This window comes from Stegastes partitus, unplaced genomic scaffold (genome assembly GCF_000690725.1).
Source record: "Stegastes partitus isolate 25-593 unplaced genomic scaffold, Stegastes_partitus-1.0.2 Scaffold552, whole genome shotgun sequence".
NCBI lineage: Eukaryota > Metazoa > Chordata > Actinopteri > Pomacentridae > Stegastes > Stegastes partitus.
This window is the reverse complement of record NW_007578283.1, coordinates 1-24,092: the sequence shown is the minus strand read 5'-3', so window position 1 is coordinate 24,092 and position 24,092 is coordinate 1. Positions and strand designations below refer to the sequence as shown.

General features: G+C 39.1%; 1 protein-coding gene across 1 annotated transcript in view; it reads left to right on the top strand.

Moving 5' to 3' along the window:
• The window catches only part of LOC103362059 (collagen alpha-1(XIV) chain-like), a gene marked incomplete at its 3' end in the record, with an annotated part of 152,543 nt that extends 136,032 nt beyond the window's left edge, over positions 1–16,511 (top strand). The window contains exons 20-22 of the mRNA XM_008288317.1: positions 2,749–2,878; positions 14,382–14,504; positions 16,362–16,511. Coding sequence (XP_008286539.1) covers positions 2,749–2,878; positions 14,382–14,504; positions 16,362–16,511 — 403 coding nt within the window. The remainder of the gene's footprint in view (positions 1–2,748; positions 2,879–14,381; positions 14,505–16,361) is intronic.
• Between the last annotated feature and the right edge of the window lie 7,581 nt (positions 16,512–24,092).

Here is a 24,092-nt window from a genome sequence, read left to right as displayed (position 1 = left end):
CAGAGACTTGCTGCCTTTTTCATCAGACTGGGCTGAAATTGATTTGTCAAGGCCTGCAGTGTTTGTCTGACTGACACGTCTGAGAAAGTGCTGCTGCTTTTTTTTTTTTTTTTTTTTTAGAAAGTGGAAGGTTTGTGGAAGGAGCCAGGCTAGACTGTACATGCACAGAATGCAAACTGGCCTGACAGACAGACAGACAGACAGAGACAGTGGTAGAGAGAGACAGACACGGGAATCTAAAAGCTGAGGTTGTCGAAAGATTTCTCTCATGCAAAACAAAAACCACCGTGGCACTGATTAGCTGCAGGTTCAAATGCAACAACAGGCAGCCAAATCAGCTCTGTGGTCAGTCAGGCTCATATTATTATCGGACATCCAACTTTAACAAACGCTGAAATGTCTCTGATTGATAAAGAACTGCGTTAGAACTGCGTCTCGCTGCACAGAAGACTTTTTTGAGTTCTCTTACCTTCTAGTCATGCTTGTGCTGCTTCCATAGAGGTGCAGAACTTTATATTTGTAGTGAAAAATGAGCCCAGAAACTGCTAATTTAATCACCCAAAAGCAGACCTTGTCACTCCTTTTGCTTGTCACTTATTTATCAAGGTGCACTGGTGGTATTTTTAATATGAATCAAGCACAAATTTTGCACAAATGATGTGTTTTCATGACAGTATGCATCTGATGCATTCACATAAAACTGCTATCTCCGCTACATGTGGCAATAGTTCAATCTGAAATGTTTAAAATGGTCTCTCATTAATGGATATATGACAAAAATCTGGGTTCCGTAGACAGGATTTGGCAACAGCAGACATTGTCCTTAATTTATTATTATTTATTTCCCAATTGCATCTGGTTGAAACAGCTTTTGCAGTCCAATATGCTCGCGTATCGCTACCAAACGAACAGACAGAGAGGGAAACAAAAGAGCAAGCGTTGTGAGATCAGAGTAAGAAATCAAAAGTTTTCAAAGAACTAAAAACAAAGAGTGAAACCTCCGCTGGGATTCTGGTTCATACAAGAGAAAACCTGAAACAATCACTGGATAATTATCTTTCATGAGCAGCAGATGTGGAGGGAGGTGCAGGGATCAAGACAAAAAGGTGTAGAGAGCAACCCAGTAAGACGGAGTTGGAAGCAGAGACGATGGAATAAAGCAGCCTGCCGGTGAAGGAGCGGATTGAACTCGTCTCCGTCTGGTGCCGACGAGTCGTTTAGGGATCAGTTTGAACAAAAGGCAAAGTTCAGCGTCAGGTGAGGAGGAAACCTGGACACAATTAACCTCTGCAGCCACTAAAACCTCAAAGTCGAATGCAGCAACTCTCACCTCCTCACCTCTATTAGAAGGCTAATACTTCTTTTTTTTTTTTTCAATTAATTCGTAAATCAGTTCCCAAAGGAAGTGCTGGCATGTCATTTCAAGGGGAATCCCAGAATAATTAAATCATCAAGAGCAGGGCCAATTACAAAAGACTATGAAAACTAAAAATTTTTTTCTAAAAAAGCACCCAGAAAGAAACTTTTTTCTTTTCTTTTTCTAACAAACTTGAATGCAGCGGAGGTCCCTATTAAAGCTGTCAGCATGTGTTTCTCCTACGAAGTGTGACGCCCAACAGTCAGACTGTCCTGCTGTTTCAACAGCTGCCATCAGCACATCACCTAACATGGTTTGATCTCGCAGCTCACAGCGTGGATGTGGTGTAACGTTAATTAAAGTAACAAGGATCACACTGTTTATGACAAGAAAAAAAGATAATTCCAGCAGCGGGAGATGAAAAATACTGGGGGGGAAAAAAACGGGGGAAATGCAACAATTAATATAATCATGCTACATTTTTAAGCCTATTTATTGCCTTTTTAATGTTTATTAACCATATTTTAATGTGTATGACTGTATACAATACATAATAATATACACGTAATTAGATTGGTGGATAAATAATATGTAACCATGAGGATTTTATTTTGAAAGGTCGTCACTTCTTACAGATATTCTATGCTAATAAAAGCACATTGATTCAACGTTTTTATTGTGAAAACAATAGTAATTGTATAAGAACTCCTTAATTTAAGAAGAAAATTACAAGAAAAAAAAACCCCTGTATTTTTGTTTTTAGTTGTCACAAATTGTATCTAATTTTAGAAATATATTCACAGTATTACATTTGAATCTAACAATGTCGTCTCTTGAGTACAATTGAAATATTTGTGAAACTATAATACGTTTATGTGTTTCAGTATTTTTATGTCAAGAAACGGTGAACTTTTGTGGTTATTTAGGGTTACGGGTTTTTAATGTTGTTTAACATGTTAGTGCAGTCTACTTTTTGTAATTTTATTCATGTATGTTTTGGGGGAAAATCTGTAAAAGAGAAAAGAACATTCTGTAAATTAACATTATTTGTACAGTGGAGTTTAAACCACGTTGGGGAAGTCACTCTGTTTTTTGTTTTTTGTTTTGTTTTTTTTTAACTAAAGATGTTACCTGTAAGGTGGCACTTTGTGTTTCTTTCTTTCATTTTTTCTTTCTGATAAAAAGAGATGGGCGCTTCACTGCAGAAGCAGAATCTTCATGACAGTACTGCTCTCACATGTGATCGGCAGGTCGGCTTTGGGAGGTGGAATGTCAGTGCAGTGAGGCTGAAGGAGCAGAAGAAGTGTTAGTTTAGGAAGAACACATCAGAAGCATTTATTGTTTTTCAAACCTTTTTTTTTAACTCTGAGGTTTTTTTGTTCTGCTTGCAGAGGACGGTGCCCACCGGTCAGAACAGCCTGGTCCTGCAGCCTCTGCTGTCAGACACGGAGTACAAAGTGGCCGTCACTCCTGTCTACGCCGATGGAGACGGACCGACGGCCTCACAAATGGGACGAACACGTGAGTCATTTTAATGTTGAGCTTGTGTGAAGTTTTGAGTTTGTTGTCTCCATTCTGTCCTGCTGACTCATGTTGTTTATTGCAATGATGTGAATGTGATGAAGAAATGCTCCGCTGATACCGTCTTGTTGGCATATAAAAGGTTTATTGTAACAAATACGATATCTCAGACGCCTGTGAGAGGATTCAAAGCCAAAAAGAATCACCCTCCAGAGTGACCTTAACTGCTGGCTTATATAGGGGGGCTGTTTACGTAAATCTAAGACAAAATATATGGTTCATATCCTGAGGGGAGCCCATTCTTCTAAACAAAGAGGCACCTTTTCTGCAGCACCTTTGACCTCGGGACTCCTTACTAAACATTCCCATGAGGTGCAACATGAGTTACCACACTCATCCCCACTCTCACCTCAACAGGTCAATGCAGATGGCTTTTTTTTTTTGGTTCCTTTCTATTATCGACTTCTTGCTCACAGGGAATCCAAAAGCAACTTTGGATTATTGGGTTCTCTGTTCTTTGCTTAAAAGTCGTAAGGTCTTCACCTTCTATGTGAGGTGCTGTGAGAGAACATATGTTGTGAACTGGCGCTATATAAATAAAACAGAATTGAATTAAGTCATCTCGAATATCATGTATAACCCTCTGAGCCTCAAGTATTTTCTGCACGTTTATGTCCACATTTTTACTGATTGTAGGCTTGTTGTTTGCTGCAATATAAAGACCTGAACCTCTGTGGAAACAGCACAACCATGACTAGAAGTAGAGAGAGCTCATAAATGTCTTCTTTGCAATATGACACAGTTCTAATGCCGTAAATCATTACCAAAAAAATAATGAAAGTTACCCTTTTGATCACTTATTTTACAATTAAAGAAAGGAATGGAATCAATGTGTACAACATTTTTCCAAGTGCCCACTGGTGTGTTCAGGACTGGAGAAAAATTGGTGACTCTGCAAACTATAGATATTCTAAGACTGACATTTTTAGTTTGTTTTCATGCTTGTCTCCTCTCTGCTCTCTGTAAACACTGCCTGCAGTTTATCCCAGTTCAAGTTTTTAGATGAAAATCTGATTATTCTTTCAGTGTTTCCAGTTTGTGGCTCTGACAAATGGTGTGAGTTTATCATTTTCACAAAATATAAGACATTTTTCAAGCACACTGGTGGGTTTTGGGGTTCAGAGGGTTTACCTGAGTGCAAAAAAATTCATAACCAACAAGGTGAAAACCAGAGGATGTAGAGACACTGTTTGACCGCCACCATATTATATAGCGACGTCAGAACAGGTGAGCTGAATCTACTCGACTCTGTCCAGTAGACTGAGGATTGTCACAGAGTCCGTTGTCATTCAGTCAGTTCTATATCTCTGCTTCTGCTCATATTTCACATTTTTTTCTTTTCATTTTTCATTCGTAAACGATGTGCAGTATAAGAACACCATTAAATGAGGCTGAATTTGCCAAAAACAAGCAAATGAATGAAAAAGGAACTTCATCGGTGCCTCCTGGCTAACTCCAGCAGGAGTTTGTCATATGTGGAGAAATGAGCCGAGCAGATGTGATGCTGGGATTTAAGGGCGGAGATGAGAAGCTGCTGTGGATCAGAGCGCCGACCTACCGACCCTCCAACACACTCTGACATTTACTCACTGTGATCTCCGGCGCATTTGTACCGTTGTAGACTCACAGACCAAAGTATTATTGGATTTGTGCTGAGAAATCCCTGTCAAGATGAAATGAGGGCAAAATGACAGGAAAGACAGACAGAAGAAATGAAAGTGAAGCTGCAGGAATGAAGAAAGAACGCTGATGATGATTTATTACCACATTACCACATGATATACTACATTCAGTGACAGTTTATCAGCTTCATTCTGTGTTTCTCTATCACCGTTTGCTTTTATTATTTTTGCAACCGTTTGTTTTTCTCTCCGTGAAAGACGAAGGCCTGCCTTTGAGTCATGATGCTGTTATTTCTGGAGTTACTGCTTCTCCTGTTTCAACAAAGAAGGTATAAATGGTAGAGAGGAGGGGGCATGGGACGATCTGGTTTCAAGCATTAAAAATGAATGAATGAATGAACGAAGGGTTGGAGCTTCTAGAAGATGATGCCCGACTCAGAGTGCAGGAGTTTTGGGATCTTTTAGCCCCGTTTCACTGCTCCTGGACTTGACAAATCAATTCTGGGCTCTCATTCTGAACTGATGTTGGTCTGTATTATTTGGTAAAGGCTTTACAGATCCACTCTGAAATCTCCTGAACTGTTCACAGACTTCTGGGGAAGTTCTGAAATTTACAAGTTGAAATCTTGATCCCGCTACCTCACAGAGCAACAGATGCTATCACCTAGCAGTGCTAAACCCTGAAGCCCTGTAAGTTAACCTTAGCTTTAGATATTAACCCTCTGAACCTCAAAACCCACTGGAAGATTGAAGATGACATGTTGTCTATTTAAATAGCCAGAGTGACGCCATTTGTTAGATCCAGAAACTGTAAAAACAAACAGAAACATCCGACGTTCAACTTTCTGGCGGTCCTTGAACCACTCATCTGTGATATTCTTTTCTGTCGAGAAATCTAAGATTAAAATCCTGATATTTAATTAAAATCACTTCATTCCACATGTCTCATTTAAAAACTGTCACTGGACAAAAACATCAGGTGTTTCTGGCTAAACTAGGCTGAACTACATTTGGTGTTTACACTGAGCAGATGGGAGACAAGTGAAGAAAGTAGGAGAATATCTGTTCACCTTTTTTTTTTTCTTTTCCGGTATCGGAACCACCTGTAGTCATTAGGAAAACAAGTTTATTCCAGGGTTTTTTCTAAGAAATTCTACTTTTGGTTCTTCTTTTTAGGATCTATGCGATCAAAAGTGTGTCATACTGCACAAAATCCATTTATGAGTTCTCTCCACTTGTAGTCATGCTTGTGCTGTTTCCATAGAGGTGCATCACTTTTTACTGCAGTGAAAAATGAGCCCACAGTAAGTAAAAAATCCACAGTCTTGTCGTATGTGCACGTCTGAGATTAGAGAGCAGAATGTCTGCGTAGTTTCTATTTATGTGCGTGATGCAACCCGATTTCTAATCCGTTGGGATTTTGAAGTCAAGCTTCTGAAGTAAACTATGTGAAGCTTCAGTTCAAACTAAAATATCTCAACCTCAGAAACATGTTAGTTACTGTAGATGTGTTTCTTGTTACCCAGTGCCAGCAATCTATATGTACTGTGTAGCAAAATAAAGCGACAGCGTAGAAACAATGCGACAGCTGTCTCTGCTAACAAACCTACAGTCAATTATCTTCTATCGGCAGCTTCTCTCTGCTTCACACGACTTTGCAGAGTCTCAGCTTGTTTTTTTTAGCTGTCCAGCTGTGGTTCCGTCTCATCATTCTCTTTGCATCATTTTCGACCACAGCAGGCAGCTGTTTTTAGGGAAACACCTCTTAAAAGGCTCAGTACACTACCTGCTCAGCAGCAGACAGCAGACAAACACAGCTGGAGACACGCTGGTGAACACAGCGGCACATTTAGCAGCTAAGGAGCCACATATTTCCCTCAGGAGACGGTAGAGACCAAAACAGTGAGTCAGGATCCATACATTAAATATTTAATCAAGCCAGCAGTTTATTCAGGATAACTGATAATATGTTTAGCTGCTTACCTAAAAAGACACGTAGCTAATCCCACTGCAAATGCCTGTTTCTGCTTCTGTCACATTTTTGTTCACTGTGGGCTCATTTTCACTGCATTATGAAGTCCTGCACCTCTATGGAAACAGAACAACCATGACTAGAAGTAGAGAGAAATCCAACATGTCTTCTGTGCAGTAAAACAAAGGTATAATGTTGTAAATTACATTACGTTTTTATATTTCTTTGATTGCTTATTATATATGTACACACACAGAATCAACATGTAAAACCTTTTTCCAAGTGCCTACAGGTATTCCTAATACTAGAGAATATGATACTATAGGTAACATCTGGAAAGTAAAAAAAACCTGCCAGTGGGTTTTAGGGATCAGGGGATTTTAAAAAATTTAAAAAAAAGGATTGAAGTCAAGACAGTCAAACCAAACCAACAAAGCTTGAAAGACTGGAGACTTCCTGGGAGGAAACCAGCTTCTATAAACTATCAGGAGGGTGAGGACAGTCCCTCAATCAGGAAGAGGTGCTGTAGATAGGGAAGGACCAGAGAAGGGAATCAGGAGGAAGTCCAAAATAACCGATTCTGTCATTCATCCCAGGACCATCACAGCTGGAGATGTTCAGAAGCAGTTTGTTATTTAGCTCAAGTTCAGCTTAAAAGGAGGCGATGTGTCAATGTGCTCACCAGAGGCCAGCAAAATCAGTTACTGTAGGATTAAATCATGGAACAGCACCTTGGACTCGATAGAGTTAAGACATCTACAAGCATCAGGTGTTTCCGTGCTGCTGCACGAACACCGAACCTTTTCCAAGGAGGAAACTTGAGGATGACAGATGCATTTCTTGCCCACAGTGGCTGTCACTTTCTGAAACTAAATGCTCATTACTCTGAAACAAACACAGCAATTAAAGCAGAGCGGAAACGTGTTGGCTATTCATCTTCCTTAGAATGCCTTGTTTGCTGAACATAATGTTGCAGGAGTGTTGCCAGAGGGGACGTGGGGATGGATGGAGGGGGCGTTATTCTCCTCTGCAACAGGAATGGAAATGATCCACTTCTATTTTCAAGTTTAGCTCAGAGGAAATAATGGAGAAAATGTTTCATTTAATGATGATTGGCATAATGAAAGAAATAAAAGGTGTCCTTTTAAAGAGAGAATTCTTTACGCTAATAGACTCTTTGAACTAAAGTGAGATGATTTGTTCGTCAAAGCAATTAAAAGCTGACTTGTTTCTGTTAGGAAATTAGAAGTTGTGCCTTTATTACAAAATTGTGAGCATTCAGATAAAAAAGAAATAGAAATATTGTTATTATTCTTAAGCCTTTGGACACTGAGCAGTTTCGGGGCATTTTTTGCTGCTATTAAATTTTTACTCATTATGGGCTCATTTTTAACTGCAATATAAAGTCCTGCACCTCTAAAGAATCAAACAAACATGGATAGAAGGAGACAGAACTCAGAAATGTCATCAGTTCAATAGGAAACCATTATATTGTAGTTCAGTCATAAAGAATTTTTGTCACCTGGTTGTTGGTAGCAGTTGAGTCACTCATGGCTTCTCAGTTATGACAAATGTTTTGTGTTTTTACTGAATCTGGTTACTGAAAATGATTGATTTTTGAGGTTTTTTTTGTTTTTTTTTAATGAGTTATGCAGATTAAAGTGATGAAGTATCACAAGTTTAAGCTTAGTTTGGTTCATTTTTTTAGACGGAGCTGGAAGTCACGCACAAGTAATCCGGGACCGTTGCAAAGTTGAAAATCCGACAAAATGTTCTCCCTTAAAGAGGAACGTTCTCAGAGCATTATTAGAAGAACAAGTTGTCGTTGCGTCACCAGTTACGTTGGGTTATCCATCAGTTCAGGTTGACTCTGATGGAAACTAACATGTAAAATAGTCACTGCGGAGGCAGAAGTCGGTGGCGTTCCTCAGCTCTTCTTTAGCTCATCATTCTGAGGAAATTTACATACGACCGAGCTGTTGTGCATCTTCTGGCATCCAGGGAAGAAGGATTTGCATAGCAGGCTACCACACTGTCAGCTGTAATATGCATAGTCGCTCGCAACCAAACGACAAAGATACGAATACTGATGCATTTTTTATAGCATTAGGAGGGGTCCAGTTTGACTCCACTGAGCCATAATTTCTGACCCGCCCAGTTTTCTTGTTTTCCGATGTGTTTAGAAACTCATCTTTAAAAATCCTTTTGAATGACTTTCCATAATTGCGATGGCTTTTGCGCTTCTGTTTTCCCAGCACCTGCTTGTGGAAGTGTTTAAACCGAAGCAGGAAAAAAAGTTCACGTGCTTCCTACTGACTTGCATCTTTGGGCAGCTCATTACACCGGAGACAGTTTCGGGGGAGGAAAAAGAGATAACAGCCTGTCTTTGGAGCTCAATGTACAACATCCATTTTCTTTACTGTGGAACTGCAGACAGAAATATGTGGGAAGCGTTTCTTCTCCGCTTCTGTTAAATGTGACTGAACGCTGCTGTGACTGCACCAGCAGAGGCTAATGATTTTCTCTGCTGCCAAGTGCATTACAGAACAAACACTCGACTTTCAGCGAGGAGGAGACGCTAAATTCGAGCCATTCATCTTTCCGCTGCGTCCCGTCATGTCTCCCTGTGCAGCGCATTACACACATTAGCAGACGCTAACGACGTTCTCCGCTTTTTAAATGACGGGCCTTCGACACCCCGCGATGATGAATGGATCCTGTTAGCCAGTGAGGGATGGGATGATCGCCCAGGGAGGAACGGCGGGGAATGCAGCGAGAAAGGAGATGATTGGGTTTTTTAGAGTGAAGATAGATGATGTGACACGACAAGCCGGTGTGATCTGGGGATTTGAACCTATGAGGGATGGGGTGAACGCCGAGGGAGGCATGACAGGGAATGCAGAGAGGATGATTGGGTTTTTAGCCTCAAACCGTTAGAGAGAGAATGTGACAGAGGAGGCAGACTAATCTTTAGGTCTGATCCACTGAGGGATGGGGGAGGGGGATCGGTGAGAGAGGTGTGGGGGGTAATACAGAGAAGATGACGGGGGGTTGTAGTGGTGAGAGAAAGCGGAAAAACACAGATAATGCAACAGAAAAGTCAGCGGAAACTGGACGTTTGAACTCAGTAGTGATGAGTTCATCACTGAGGGAGGTATGACAGAGAATTTGAGGATTGTCGGCATTCTATTTGGAAAATATTGTGGCTGGTTAAATCTGAAGATTTGAAGCAATTAGAGAAGAATAGATTGACAGTATAAAAAAGACAACATGATTGGACAATCTAATTTTGAAGATTTGACTGTCATAGATCAGATGCAGCTTTGAATCATGAGAACTGAATTGATCACTAAAAGGCCTTTTTTAGCATCTGAAAGTCCGAACTAGTGTGTGTTTTATGAAACATTTGAACCACTTAGTTTTGCTTTCATGCAATTATGCTTTACATGAAATACTTCCACCTTGTCGTCATCACTTAAATGGGCTGTATCAAAGTCCTTATAGGCAAGTAATACCCCCAGATAGGGCTGTACGATTCAAGGAAAGCGATTTTTTCTGAGATATAGTTAAATTTGATTTGTGATAGTTAACTCCTGATCAGAATCATTTAATATTTAGTATCTGCCGATAGATTAGCAGGTTAATAGATTAGCCGTAGTAACTGGTTGCGCCACCAGGTGGAGCCTCTTGCTGTGTAATACAGTTGCGATGCAGTGAGGCATCACTCGGAGTTCGGTCATTCTGTGCTGTCAAGCAGTGAGCATTGCAGGGGTTTAGATGGTAAATGGTCACCACGACAAAGACCTCTGTGACACTTGATGGTCTCCTGTCAGAACCTGAAACACTGAAACAATGCTCATGTTTTTGTATCACTTTTGAAGTTTAATTTCGATTTCATTGCAACTATGCAAGTCAAACAAAGAATTTTACATAACATACATCCATGGTGTTGTAATCACCAAGGTGGGCTGCACCAAAGTCCTTATAGGCAGGTAATACCCCAAGAAAGGGCTGAACGATTTAAGTAAAGTATGTAATTGCCATTTTTTTTCGAGAGATAGTGTTATTTGATTTGCTGTAGGGATGTTCTGATCAAGTTTTGATTCAGTCCAAATAAAGTAGTATCTGCTGATAGATAAGCAAATTAGTAGATTAGCTGTAGTACCCGTTTCCTCTCTCTGATTAATAGAGTAGAGACCCTAAGATGTGGTCACAAGGAGTACAGTCATTCTGTGTTGGCAAGCCTTGTTGGGGTTTAGATAGCAAATGACCACCATGACAAAGACTTCTGTGACACCTATGACGACACCTGAAAGACTAAAACATTGTTAATGTTTTTTGTCACACATTTGAACACTTAGTTTTGGTTTCATGACTGTGATGCAAATCAAACAAAGAACTTTATAAAACATAAATCCATCCTGTTGTAACCACAGGTGGGCTATATCAAAGTCAATTTGAAGAAAACATCGAATTGCAATTTTCTGACCGACATTGTGATTTGATTTGTAACAGGGATATCCCCATCACGCTTTTTGCCAACAATCCAATCCAATATGTGGTGGTGCCAATACTGAGTCCAAATCCCATACCATTTTTCTACTTCACGTGAATAAACTCAGTTCAACTCATATGCTTGATGTCTGAAAGGCTTTTCAGTTAACAAACTGCATTTCTAAGCTGTTCCTTAATGGTGAAGGTGGTTACCAACCTTGTTGTAAAGCTCCAGTAGAGCTCTGTCTGTCATGTAGTGGGGAGAAGGTAAGGTGTTCTGTGATTCCACAAGCTCCATAAGACTGCAAGAACCTGTCTTCTCTACATGCACATCATCAGATAGATTTCAAACATATAATGTGTGACTGTTACACAAGTAGGAATGCATGAAGTTGACACAACAGTTTCAACCCTGTATCAGATGTGCTGCATGACATGTATCTATAACTTCAGTCTTCACATTGTTTCAAATCACAATTTCAATTTATAATCAATGACTTGTTCAGCCCTACTTTAGTGTCGACAGTTAAGACACTGAAACGTCTTGGTTTGGTTTAAGAAATACCGTAACAGAAGCGATTTCGATCCATACTGAGTGCACTTCTTTTCATTGAACCAAGGTTTGACATTTGTGGTTTTCGTTCAAATCAAACTGAAAAATCTGGACCAAAGGTGTTAGAAAGGCCCCAAACTGTGGACGAGGAGTGTTTTTAGCACCGTAAGAATGAAGCGAAGAGGGAAAGCACAGAGGCAGTACGATTACAGTGTGAGGATTCGAGGCCATAAAGTGAATTCTGTTTGACAAGATACCTGCAGCGAGGAGAATTCACCCAGAGAAGCTTTTTGAGGATCCTGGTGGGTTATTAACAACCGTGCCTTCCCTCATGGGACCTCAAATCCCTATGATCCTGTGTTCTTAAAGGAGGGTGAGAACACAAGGTGATGAGATTTCTGAGGTGAAAATAAGATCAAAGAAAACATACAAAATAAAATTAGACATAAAGGCGAAGTCGTAAACCTGCAGGAACTCAGACGAAAATAGTCTCACGTTGTTCTTGGTCCTGAAACACATATTGAGTTCTTTAATCTATTCCCATGAATTATTACATCCTTCTGCTGCTTCGTGTCAGTAATAAGTTGTGTTTGGTTGAATTTTTGACCATTTGCCAGATTAAAAACAGCTTCGCTTTACCATCAACTCAAGGCCTTGATGTCATCTCAACAAGAATTAGGTAATAAATGCACGAACCATGCCCCCGGAACCAAAACCGAGTCTACATGCAGAATTAGTACCCAAGTTCCTAAAAATGGTCCTCGGCTCCTAAAAAAAGCTTCTGTGCTCGGAAAGTTTCATTAAATCTCCAGTTTCTCATTACCGTTTGGCCTCAAGGGTGAACACGTAGCGAGAGGAATGGCAGGAAGAGCTCAGAGGATGATGGTAATTTTCTTAGGACCAGGAAAGACACAGCGGAGACAGATAATACAGGAGAAGAGGCGGGGATTTGAACATCTGAGGTCGCAGCCGATACCGAAACGCGGAGAGCACGGTTATCTTTTTTAATGGCGAACGACCGCGGAAGGTGAAGAGAGAAAATGAGGCGGAAGAGCCGATGTAATTTGGAGGTTTTTTGGTTCGTGTGATGGCGAGAAGGATGAGCTCAGGGAGGAGCGACGGGAGGCTTTTTTTTTTTTTTTTAGCATTTTAAACGTGAACAGCTACAACATTCATCTCAGGGATTTAGACCTGAAGAGTCTCACGTCTCCCATTAACCGAGGGGATCTTCTGAGGATTTGAATCTATCACAGAGGAGACTTGCACAGAGGTTACAAATGTATGTGAATGCACAGGCCGGGTAAAAAGAAAGAAAGAAAAACTCTCACACATTCCTCAAAGAAAGCACTTTATTTTAAAACATACTATTAATACCGTGTCGCTCTGTTTTCAGAAGCTCTGTCCCAGTTGTCACCCCGGTGATAAGTCCTCTGGTTTTTAATATCTTTCCTGACAGACTAATTCAACTGTACACTCTGTAACAGCGGAGGGACTTTACATTTTCACTGTGCTGACTGTTGAAATTTTATTAAGTGTTATCAAACTTCTATCCTTCTTTGACTCTTCATTATCTTCCTCCTGCCAACTTGGTTTCTGTCCCTCCAGTGTCCTCTCTCTCCTCCTCTCTCTTTATGCAGTCTGATGACATTTTCTATTATTAACGCACTTTTTAATAATTCTGGAGAGCTGAGAATTACATTCGTGGGAAGCGTCTCATTAATCGATTTGATTTTATTGGATTTAATTTACATGAGGTTGTGTTTTATTGCGCTTGTATACAGAGTGTGGCAGCTTTAATTCATTTCTTTCTCTTCCTGTCTTACCCTCGCTGTCTTTTTCCTTTTGATTGATTTTCCTGTCGGCGCTTCTTTCTTGCTTTTTCCTCTTTTTTTTTCAATATCCTTCTATCACCGATTTGAGTCCAGACAGAACCTCTCATTGCTTGTAAACCTTGTTTTTATCCCAGCAGCATCTGAAGAGAACACCCAACAGTGGTCGTGGATGAAAATAGAGAAATTAATAAACCATAATAAAACACACGCTTCATTAACCCCTTTTAAACCCCAATTGGTTTCTGTACATTTTCTTTGCACCTGTTACATTTTTAGAGAGAACTAAAAAATGTCTTGGGTGCAGTATGACACAATTATGAAGCCATAATTTATTTATTTATTTATTTTTTTTAATTTACCCAGAATTAAGTAGAACCACAATCAAGATTTTTTTTCAAGCTCCCACTGGTGTTAAGAATACTGGGAGTAGGAGATGAAGATGACTCTACATGCTAAAGATAATGAACTGCTTGCACTTTTAATTTGTGATACTTGTACAGTTCAGCCAAAAAGTTCCTGAGTTTTTGTCACATGACTGTTGGTTCCAGATGAGCCACTAACGGCATTTATGAGCGCAACATTTTCAGTTTTTTTTATTATTATTATTTTTTTGCAGGATGTAGTGCAACTGCTTTATTTTTATGACTTGCATGGTTGGATCCAGGAGGACAGATTTCTCATTTTTTATTTTATTTATTTATTTATTTATTTAATGTTTTACTTTTTTACAGACTCCAGTTATTGTAATAAGTTTTTTTTTTGATTTTCAAATCAGACATGTAGAAAAAAAAGTGTTTTGGTTGAAAACTTTAAGCTTTTTTTTTTTTCCAGTTATCCAATAGATGGACATTAGTTCAACCAAGAGGCTTCATTATGTGTTTATGGTCGTACTGTGTGTATATGGAATTCATTGAAACAATATTTTCACCGAGGTTAAACAAGAAATGTGTCTTTTCTTTCTCCTCCTCAGTTCCACTTTCGGCTCCTAAGAACCTGCGCGTGTCAGAGGAATGGTACAACCGCTTCAGGATCAGCTGGGATGTTCCACCTTCACCCACCATGGGCTACAGAGTCGTCTACCAGCCCCTCTCAGGTGATCTACAGAAAGCAGTCAAAGATTTGCTAACGCTTCCCCGACATGCATATAGAAGAATATCGATGGAGGACATTAGAACACCAATCAGCAGCCACCGATGCTAAAAAATGAAGAAGTGCCAAAAACTGCAGTTCTTCGGATGGCCACTAGAGGCTTCAAAAGCGAGTCAGTCCCCATAGACCTTCCTGTTAAAATGTCCAACTTAACAGCAGAAATAAACATGTTTAAAGCCTCGTACCAACAGCTTCTCTGGACTCTATGGTTAACTTTTTTCATAGACAGTTGTACAGGGAGGGAAATTATATGCATCTTAGCCATTTAAGGCTTAAAATTATGCATAATTAAGGACATGACAGGTACAAAAACAACAAATGTAATTATGCAGTGCAATAAATTACTGTGAAAATACAGCCAAATTGTGTCAGTAGTGTACTGTAAACTACAGTACACACAACTTACAGTACATTTTGATACATTTCTACGGTGGCCGACGGGGGCAAATGACAAGCATCAACAGAAATGCGCTGCAAACATGCAAATGTGCTGCAAAAGGAAAACGCTGCATATACAGACGCGCTGCACACATGTAAACAAATGCAAAAACAAAATGCTGCATATCCAGTCACACAATGGAAGTGCAACAGGCCTCTAGGGGCAGTTTTCAAGCTTTTCAGTAACTGTGATTATATGGGTGCTGAAGTGGTGTTTTACTACCGCCGCCCTGTGTTCTCTCTGTTTTTTATGTTTATCCATGGAGACGAGACAATACAAACCTTTCCATACAGCTTTTCCCTGAACTAACGTTACTCGTCTCGCCCACCGTTGTCTGCCTCTCAGGTTTAAAGCTCTCTACTGCCCCTAGAGGCCTGGGGCACTTCCGTTGTGTGGCTGGATGTTCTTTTTGAATTTGTTTTCATTAGTGCAACACAGTCATGTACATGCAGCTCGTTTGTGTACATGCACGTAATTTGCCCCCGTCGGCCACCGCACCGAAAAACCAGAATGACTGCAGGCTCTTGTAAAACCTGCAGTAATGTGTTTTGAACAAGAAAGCTTCACAGATCAGTTCATAAAGCATTGTTTAGACAATATTATTGCTAACTTTACGCTGAGGCCGTTTTCTAAATAATTTATCTCATAAAATTAAATACATTTTCCCTCATTTCTAAATTATATTTAAACAACTACAGTTTGTCTTCTATTGCTGCCTTTGAGTGAATTCTTAAAATAATAATTTGCCTCATTCTTTATCCTTTTTAAGCATTTTAAGTGCTATATATATATTTTAAAATGGCAAACTGAGTTGGTAGAGCTTAATTCTGGATCATAAATATTGAAAACACATTAGTATCTCAGTAAATGTCTGCGAAACACAGTTTATACATTTTAGAAGAAGAAACACAGTATATTATTGGAACGTTTAGTTATAGTATTTAACAGTGAATCTCATTTTCTTCTGTTGAAACTCTGTTCAATTATAGAGCAATTAGCTGTTCATAATTTACAATCCTTCAGCATAAAAATGTAATATTTTAATTTAAATTATTCTACAGGTAATGACATTGTAATGAAATGTCTTTGTAAACTGCAAAAATAAAGATAACATTTATAAAAATACCACCTCTGCCTGTACAAACATACAGATGAAGTGAGAACACGAGTGGACATGAATTATTCAAACACAAATAATAATCCTAAAGCTTCTTCTCACAACATTCACCATGTGTGGTCTGGTTTTCCGTCATGCGGATTCTCTTTCCTGCCAGAGCAGAAGCTAATGATCACCTCTGAACCGGCCGCTCTGTGTTCATTCTATCACTGATGTGTCTTCTCAATTATCCCACCGCCCTGCAGGCCCCGGACGGGCCCTGGAGACCTTCGTGGGGGAGGACGTGAACACCATGCTGATCGTCAACCTGCTGAGCGGGACGGACTACAGCGTCAAGGTGATCGCGTCCTACACCACCGGATCCAGCGAGGCCCTGTCAGGGAGAGCCAAGACCTGTGAGTCCATCATCCGCCTGTTTGGTTTCACGTCGCAGCTTCAACCACGTCCGTTTAGCTCCTGACAGATGATCAACCCTCACTTTGATATTTAAATCAGTCAGGAGACTCGGTATTTTCTATAATATTGTAGGGATTTAATCGTAATGTTTAAATGAGTCAGATAGATTATTATTTTAATTACTATTGTAGAGTTTTACCCTTAATATTGAAACTAGTAGCATATTTGCATAATAGGATTTTACCACTAATACATACTGAAGTCAGGTTAATTTGTGTTTTAATTTCTATTGTCAGGTAAATTTAGATAATAAAAATATTGTAGGACTTTAGCCTTAATATTTATATTAGTTGATTACATTTGTATTTTACTTGCTCAAGAAGTTGGTCAGATAAATGTGCATAATAATTAATATTATAGGATTATAGCCCTAATATTTGATTCCAGTGAATAATATTTCAGTGTCTTATGCTTAATGTTTTATTTAGTCCAGTAAATTAATCTTTTAAATAATATTGCAGAGTTTTAATCTTAATATTGAAACTAGGCAGGGATATTTATTAACATTAATATATAATTAAATTGGTATGTTGACATTTTTGATTGTTATTATTGGGTCCTAACCATAATATTGAATTAAATTAAACTAAATTTGCATATTAAATATTATTGTAGGGCTTTACCCTAAACATTTAAATTAGTTGATTAAATTTGTATTTTAATTCCTGTAGAAATTAGTCAGGTGAACGTGAAGATTTAAACCCTAATATTTCATTTAGCTTAATGTTTAATCAGGTTTTAATTAGGAAAATTATAATAAATATTATATAAGTGTAATATTGTAGAGCCTTAGCCGTCATATTTGAAATGAATCCGTTAGATTTGTATTTAGTATAATTTAAATTTGTACTTGAATTATCGTTGTAGGTTTTAAATCTTATTTTATTTATTTGTTAACCCTGAATATAAGTTAGTCAGGTAAATGTTTACAGTAAATAACATTGTAGGGTCTTAAGCACAATATTTAGTCCATTAATTGATATTTTAATTATTATTGTAAGGTTAGCTTAACATTAACGTTGTGTTTGCGTCATAAATAATCCAACAGGATCTTTACATTGTTATATATTACTACATTTAATTAATTTTAATTGTTATTTTGGGGTTTTAATCTTCATGTATACATTTATAATCTAAATTTGTATAACAAATACCGTTAAAGGGTTTTCACCTTAATGTTGAAATTAGTCAGATAAATTGATATTTTTATATAATATTATAATGGTCCTAACTTCAGTATTTAAATTATTTAGGAAAATATGCATAATGGATCATTTTGAGGTCTTAACACTGATATATAATTTAGGTATGTATTTTTTCTATTAATTTGATAACAGAGTAGGTTCTTAACAATATTTAAAATTGATGGTTAAACTAATAATAGCATTGTAATTATTTTTTTAGGGCTTTAACTTGACTATTTTCTGTGGACTTCTGTCAGAGCACTTGGTAAACTATCATTTTTAAAAGTGTGTTATACTAAATGAAAGCTACTAATATTGATTCTCATGCATTTTTACACAGTTGTGCTGGATGTGGATACAATACACGTTTTCAGCACAACTAACTTAGAACGTAAAAAACAACAAAATAATAATAGAGAGCAACCTACACAAGGTGCTTTTTCAACCTGTTGGCGGGTGTTAGGGTTCAGAGTGTTAAAGATATATTAAGGAAAGCATCATACATTTGTGAACTTTTTTCCTCCACAGAAGCACGTCTGCAAGTTTTAATTTGGATACATCTGATAAAAACTCAGCTGCAACACAATGAGATCTCATTTTCTGACTTCTATCAATTCATATTTGACCTTACTGCTGCCTCAGAGTTCCCATATCTGGTGTTCGTTCTTCACAATCGACACTACAAACCGAATGGCATCATCTCTCATAGCAGTATAAGCAGCACCTCTTCTTCCTACAACGGCCTGAATGTTGGTTTGAGATGATTTTCTGCTGGACCTCCATGTGCCAGACAAATCTGTGATACAACTGCAAACCATCTTTTAAATTGAAAAACTTTTTTTTACACCAATTAGAGCAGACAGACGGACACATCAGTCATTAACTCCTCGATGCCCATCTGCTCTTAGCAGCGGTCTCGGCTAATTACAGGATGCGCTCTTTAAAACTTCATTGTGTTCAGAACCTCTGATTAAACGACGTGGATGGAGAAACTTTTTTTAGACACAATTCGGCTGCAGTGAATATTGAACTGAAACACCTCAAATCACAATTAAATATTTTCCTTAGACCAGCCAGCCCGATTGTGAAATTTCCACTAAAAAGCAATGATGCAGCGACTAGAGAACAAGAAGATGTCAAGTGTTGCACCGGATCAGTTTGAGGAAGAAATGGTGCTGAGGTTGACGGAGGAATGGATGTGGAAGGAGAGGGGACGCCGTCAGATCAACCAGATGGCAGCTGGTGGTGCAGTTGTGACACATAAAAAGGAATTTATGTCTCCACTGTGGAAAGTAGTCCCACTTTAGAAGCTTGTTTTACAATCACGATTACTAGGAGTTATAAATAAATGTTGCTGTTTTATGAGGCAAAACATGGAATTCTAAAGCTGATCTATGACCTGAACGTTTCACTTTGAAGGTTGAGGAGATCAGGAGAAATCTAGGAAATATCCCAAAACCTATTCCATCACTGCATGACTCACACTAACAGCAGGTAGAAGCAGATGGAAGTTTTTTTTAGCTTTAAGCCTCTGAAAACGGTTTCTGGTTGTTTTTTTATTTGCTCCTGTCATAGTTTTACTGCATCATAAAGCAACAACTTTTTTTGTTTTTTACAGAATCTGTTTTGAGGAAACTGTTTATTTTCGGCCGGTTTTTACGTGAGATATGTCCAATGAAGTGATTCGGAGGAAATATCACAATTTAAAGTTTTCATATGGAACCACATGTCACAGACGAGCAGCTGGAGTCAGAAATCACACAATCTTTCCATTTTTACTATTTGTGGCGACTAAATGCTGTATTTCTGCAGTTCTTTTAAAAAAGTAATAACCGTTGGGATTTCATAGTGTTAATATGCAGTATCACCGGTGTGGTGTTTTGAAGATCATTTCAAAGGACCGACTTATTTCAGCTCCGATCCTGAATCAGCTTGATGTAGTGACTCTCTTCATGCTAATGGCACAACCCTGAAGCTTTGTGCGACAGCGGTACCTTCAAAGTTTCCTCTTTTGCAAATTTCTTTGTCGTTTGAAGGTAAAACAACATCCAAACTTCTACAAGTATAGATTGTAGTAATACTTTCCCCACATCTTAATGAATTCTCATCAGACCAGTATTTCTTTGGACTGGTCATTCTCAGAACATTTTCTTCTGTAGCTTAGTTGTTTGGTGGCTATTTTCCAGCCCTGATCATTGATACAGCTCGGTATCGGTGTCCTTTGTCCATTCCACCTATTTGAATGCAAGTGAATAAAACAATCCGTTTTAATCTAATCAGAGGAGCAGCCAGACACCTGCAGACGTCAATATCTTGATGTCTGTCTGAGACTTTTAATGGCAACGACACCTAATTACATCCCAGCCCTGGAATGAACCGTGGATGCGATGGATTTAAGTTATCTCGCAAATGGCCATGTGGACACTTCCTAAAGCTCTTCGAGTGTCTGGCCCCGTTCAATCAATCAGCGCTTTCCAAGTACAATCATTTGAGCAGGAGCCTGGATTTCCCTCTCCTGCATGATAATTAACCACTTCACCGCAGGCTGGCCTATTGGTGAAATAGCCCTTTTTAAAAAAACCTGAAAAGTCTCCTGGTTTGATCTCCATGACAGCCAAAGCGGCCAACAAAAAAAAACCGTGTGTCCTTTTGAAGTGTCCCTGAGCAGGACACCAGGGCCTCCACCCTTTCATCCGTTCTCATTTCTCTGTGGGTAAGAGCTCTCAATACAAGTGTCAGCTAAATAGCCGAACATGCAGCTTTAAATGGAGCATGTCACTTTGCATTGGAGCCACAGTTTCCGCCACCTGCATGACAATTAAGCACTTCTTGGTTGAACTGAAGGACAAATTTGGAAAAGAAAAGGAGGGGAGAAGAAAATCTGAAGAAGATGGAGAGACGGGTTGAGTTGAAAAGGGAGCGAGATGATGAGGCCAGCGGGATCCCAGGAGGTGACTGGAGCGTCTGTCATATTGCTCAGCAGCATGTTAATGAAGCCCATGGACCAGCAGAGATGTGAGGGACGATGCCTCAATGTCACACACCAATCACAGTGGTGCTCTGGGTTTTCCTGTAATATCTTTTCACTTGGCTTTTGGTTAAATGTTGTTGCCATGTTTCATTTCGGTCCCATTTTCTTTTTTTTAAAAAGCCAGTGCACGGGGTGATGAGGTGGTCATTGTGATCCCGTTGTCCATTTCACACATTCAAATCGCTGGGCTGAGAGACAGACAAATCTTGCGACGTTTAGTCTTCTCTTGCCGAGTGAAAGCAAACCCTCAATTGATTCCATCGGCTCTCATCTAGTGTAGAGAGGTTTAAGTGATATCCGAATAATATCTGGTATTTATTGAGCACTTTTTGAAATCTGTGCTTCATAAGGAAAGCAAAATATAACAGACAAGTCATACAGTCGTAGGTTCCACTATTGCGACTGTGGAGGGAACCCCGACAGCAGAGGTCACTCAAAGAACCCCTTACACAGATTCTTCAAGGAACCATTTTGTGCAGTTTGTTGTTCCATTTTTAACAAATTAATATTGTTTTTGTCATTAATAGCTATATGATAGGTTCATAAATAAATCTCTTTCCCATTTAAACAGAGGCAGTTGCATTAGTGTTGAGTTGCCGAAATATACAAGTTCTTCAGTATTTTTATTCTTTTTCTTTTTATTTATTTATTTTTTAGTGTCAAAAAATATATTCTCTCTTTTGTGTTCTAAAGATAACTCCTGCCACAGCAGCAACACTGAGTTCTGGCTTTTTTCCCCCCGGACCCTAACAGAATATGTACCGATTGTTTATACATATTAGTATATTTTGCAGCTGTTTATAAAAATAAATTTAAAAAGCTTTTATATTGAACCAAAATACCAGGCCTATAAAAGTGTTCATCCCCCTTGGAAGGTTTCCACCATTATTGCTTTTCAACACTGAGTCATGATGCTGCCACCGCCATGCTTCAGGGTTTGGTGTCTACAAACGTAGCATCTAGTCTGATGGCCAGAAAGCCTCATTTTGGTCTTATCCGACTGAAGAACCTTTTTCCTGTTGACTTCAGATTCCTCCTCATGCCTTCTAGCAAACTCTAGTCGAGGTTTAATTTGAGCTTGCTTCTTGCCGCTCTCCCATAAAGCTTTGACTGGTTTGCACAGTCTCTTCCATCTGCTCAAGCTTGTAACCGATCTAGAGGAGTCATAGGTGTTTTGGTGGTTTTTAATATTTTTTTTTTGATCAATTCTTGTTAAAAAATTTTAAAAAAATGAACAAACAAAAGAACAAAGAGCTAATTAAATCTACAATGTTGAAAAGGGGATAACTTCCAAGGTGTATAAATACTTTTTTTGGTACCAATAAAGTAATAAAATAAAGCAAGTGTTGTTCCTTTATCATTAAATAAACCAAAGCATTCATATTATGCACATTATGGAATACTGCGGTGTACACAATTACAATAAAACTACATCTGAGAAAAAAAAAAACAAAAGAAACAAAACATATAGTAAACTTAGATTTTAAGTGTGAGCTTGGCCCACACATAATTCTACCAAGATGAAGGTTCCTATTCCCCCAAGCAAAGTATGGCTCCTTGAACAATCCCATAGCTCCTTGAGACTCTCCCAATTCTCAGACCGTGTTTGAAAGTCCTGTGGTTTATGCCTCCTGCAGCCATCCAGTATCCTTATGTGGACTTCATGCTTTTTTTTTTTTCTTCAACATGTAAAGTAAAAGAAACCCGCAAGTCCCATTACGCAGAAACAAGCCACAAGATGGAACAGGCCTAAAGAACATCAGCATCTCACAATTTTGCAGCCTTTATTTATTTTTTCTTTAAATGTGTTGTTCTGTGCAACTTCCAAACCACAAACCGCCAAAGATAGAGCGATCTCCACTTTAATCAGCCTGCCCTCCTTCTTCCTGTGCTCATATGGATTTGGGTGGCTGCAGGATTGGCACATTAAGCCCTACGTCTTTGCACCTCGCCACAACCTTCCTGGAAGATGCTGCAGCATTCTTAAAATCCCCTCCAGTGCATTCTTTCCTTGAGCATATCCATGTCCAGGAGGCATCTGTGTTAGACGCCAGAACAACCTCAGCTTACAACACAAAGTAGCAGCGGCTGTACATCCTTTTGGGTGTCTGGGCTCTTCGCTGCACCTCTCAGGGATCTTCTGCGCACATTGGGATGGTCGGCAGCCGGGCAGGAAGCGATGCAGAAGCCTGAGGCTGCTCTGCTGGTTAAGAAAGGTGGACTTGCTTCTTTGGGATTGGGAGTTTCTAACTGTCCAAATGAAGCAGCGATGGTGAGGTGGAGTTTAGCAATGCCACATCAGCAGAAAAACAGACACTGAAGCTGTGGAAATGCGTGTTAGAGACAGTCACTACAAAAAAGTCAAAAATGATGAAACCACCAATAATTCCCTTAAGACATGATCAATAACAGCGTTCCCAGGCTACTGTGATATTACACCCCCTCCCTTCTCCTGTCCGCTCTATGTTGTGGAGATGCTCAATTAAGAATCCCCTCGTGTCTTCTCATTAAATCGCACGGTGAGATTTTTACTCAAGTGTTATGCAGAGATGCATTATGCATTTGTGTGGAGTTCAAAATAATGCAGATTAGATATTTGGCTCAACTGGAAATGCTCTGTTTTGTCAGAGGGAATGTAAAATATACTGGGATGTACAAGGCCATTACCAACTCACAGAAACATGTATGCTAATGTCTCTCGACTCCGAACAAGTGATGCTTTCAAAAGCACGGACGATAAAAGCGCATATACATTCCATTTGCATAAGTAGAGAGTGTGTGTGGGTTTGTTTGGGTGTGTGTGCATAAAGCCATACTTCTGGAGCAAAGACAGAGCAGCTATATTTCTCTCTGCGTCTGTAAATAACTTCATGAAAATGCACTTTTGTGTCCTTGAAACCAACCGGCCATACGCTTTTAAATCTGTCATCTGGAAACTGGATGGTGTGCGGTCTCTCAGATGTGAGCTCGCTGCGGTTATATATAGCTTTGTTTTTATAGCAGCGTGTGGAGAAGAATGCTTGCAGCTCTCTAATGTATATTTTTAGGGCTCCAGAAAAATAGTTTTTTAAATCTCAGCATTGCTATTGTGAGGATTTTAAAATGTAGGCAAACGAAAGGAGTTTGCGTGAAAAGGAAAACATTTGTCCTGACTGTTGATGTGCAGAATCAAAGAGAAACTTGCCACTGCAGAAGCCTTTCTGTCTACTTTGAGGAGCAATGATCTCCAAGCGGTTTCTGGGTTTGTGATTTTTTGCACTGCAACATAAAGTCCTGCACCTCTATGGAAACAGCACAACCATGAC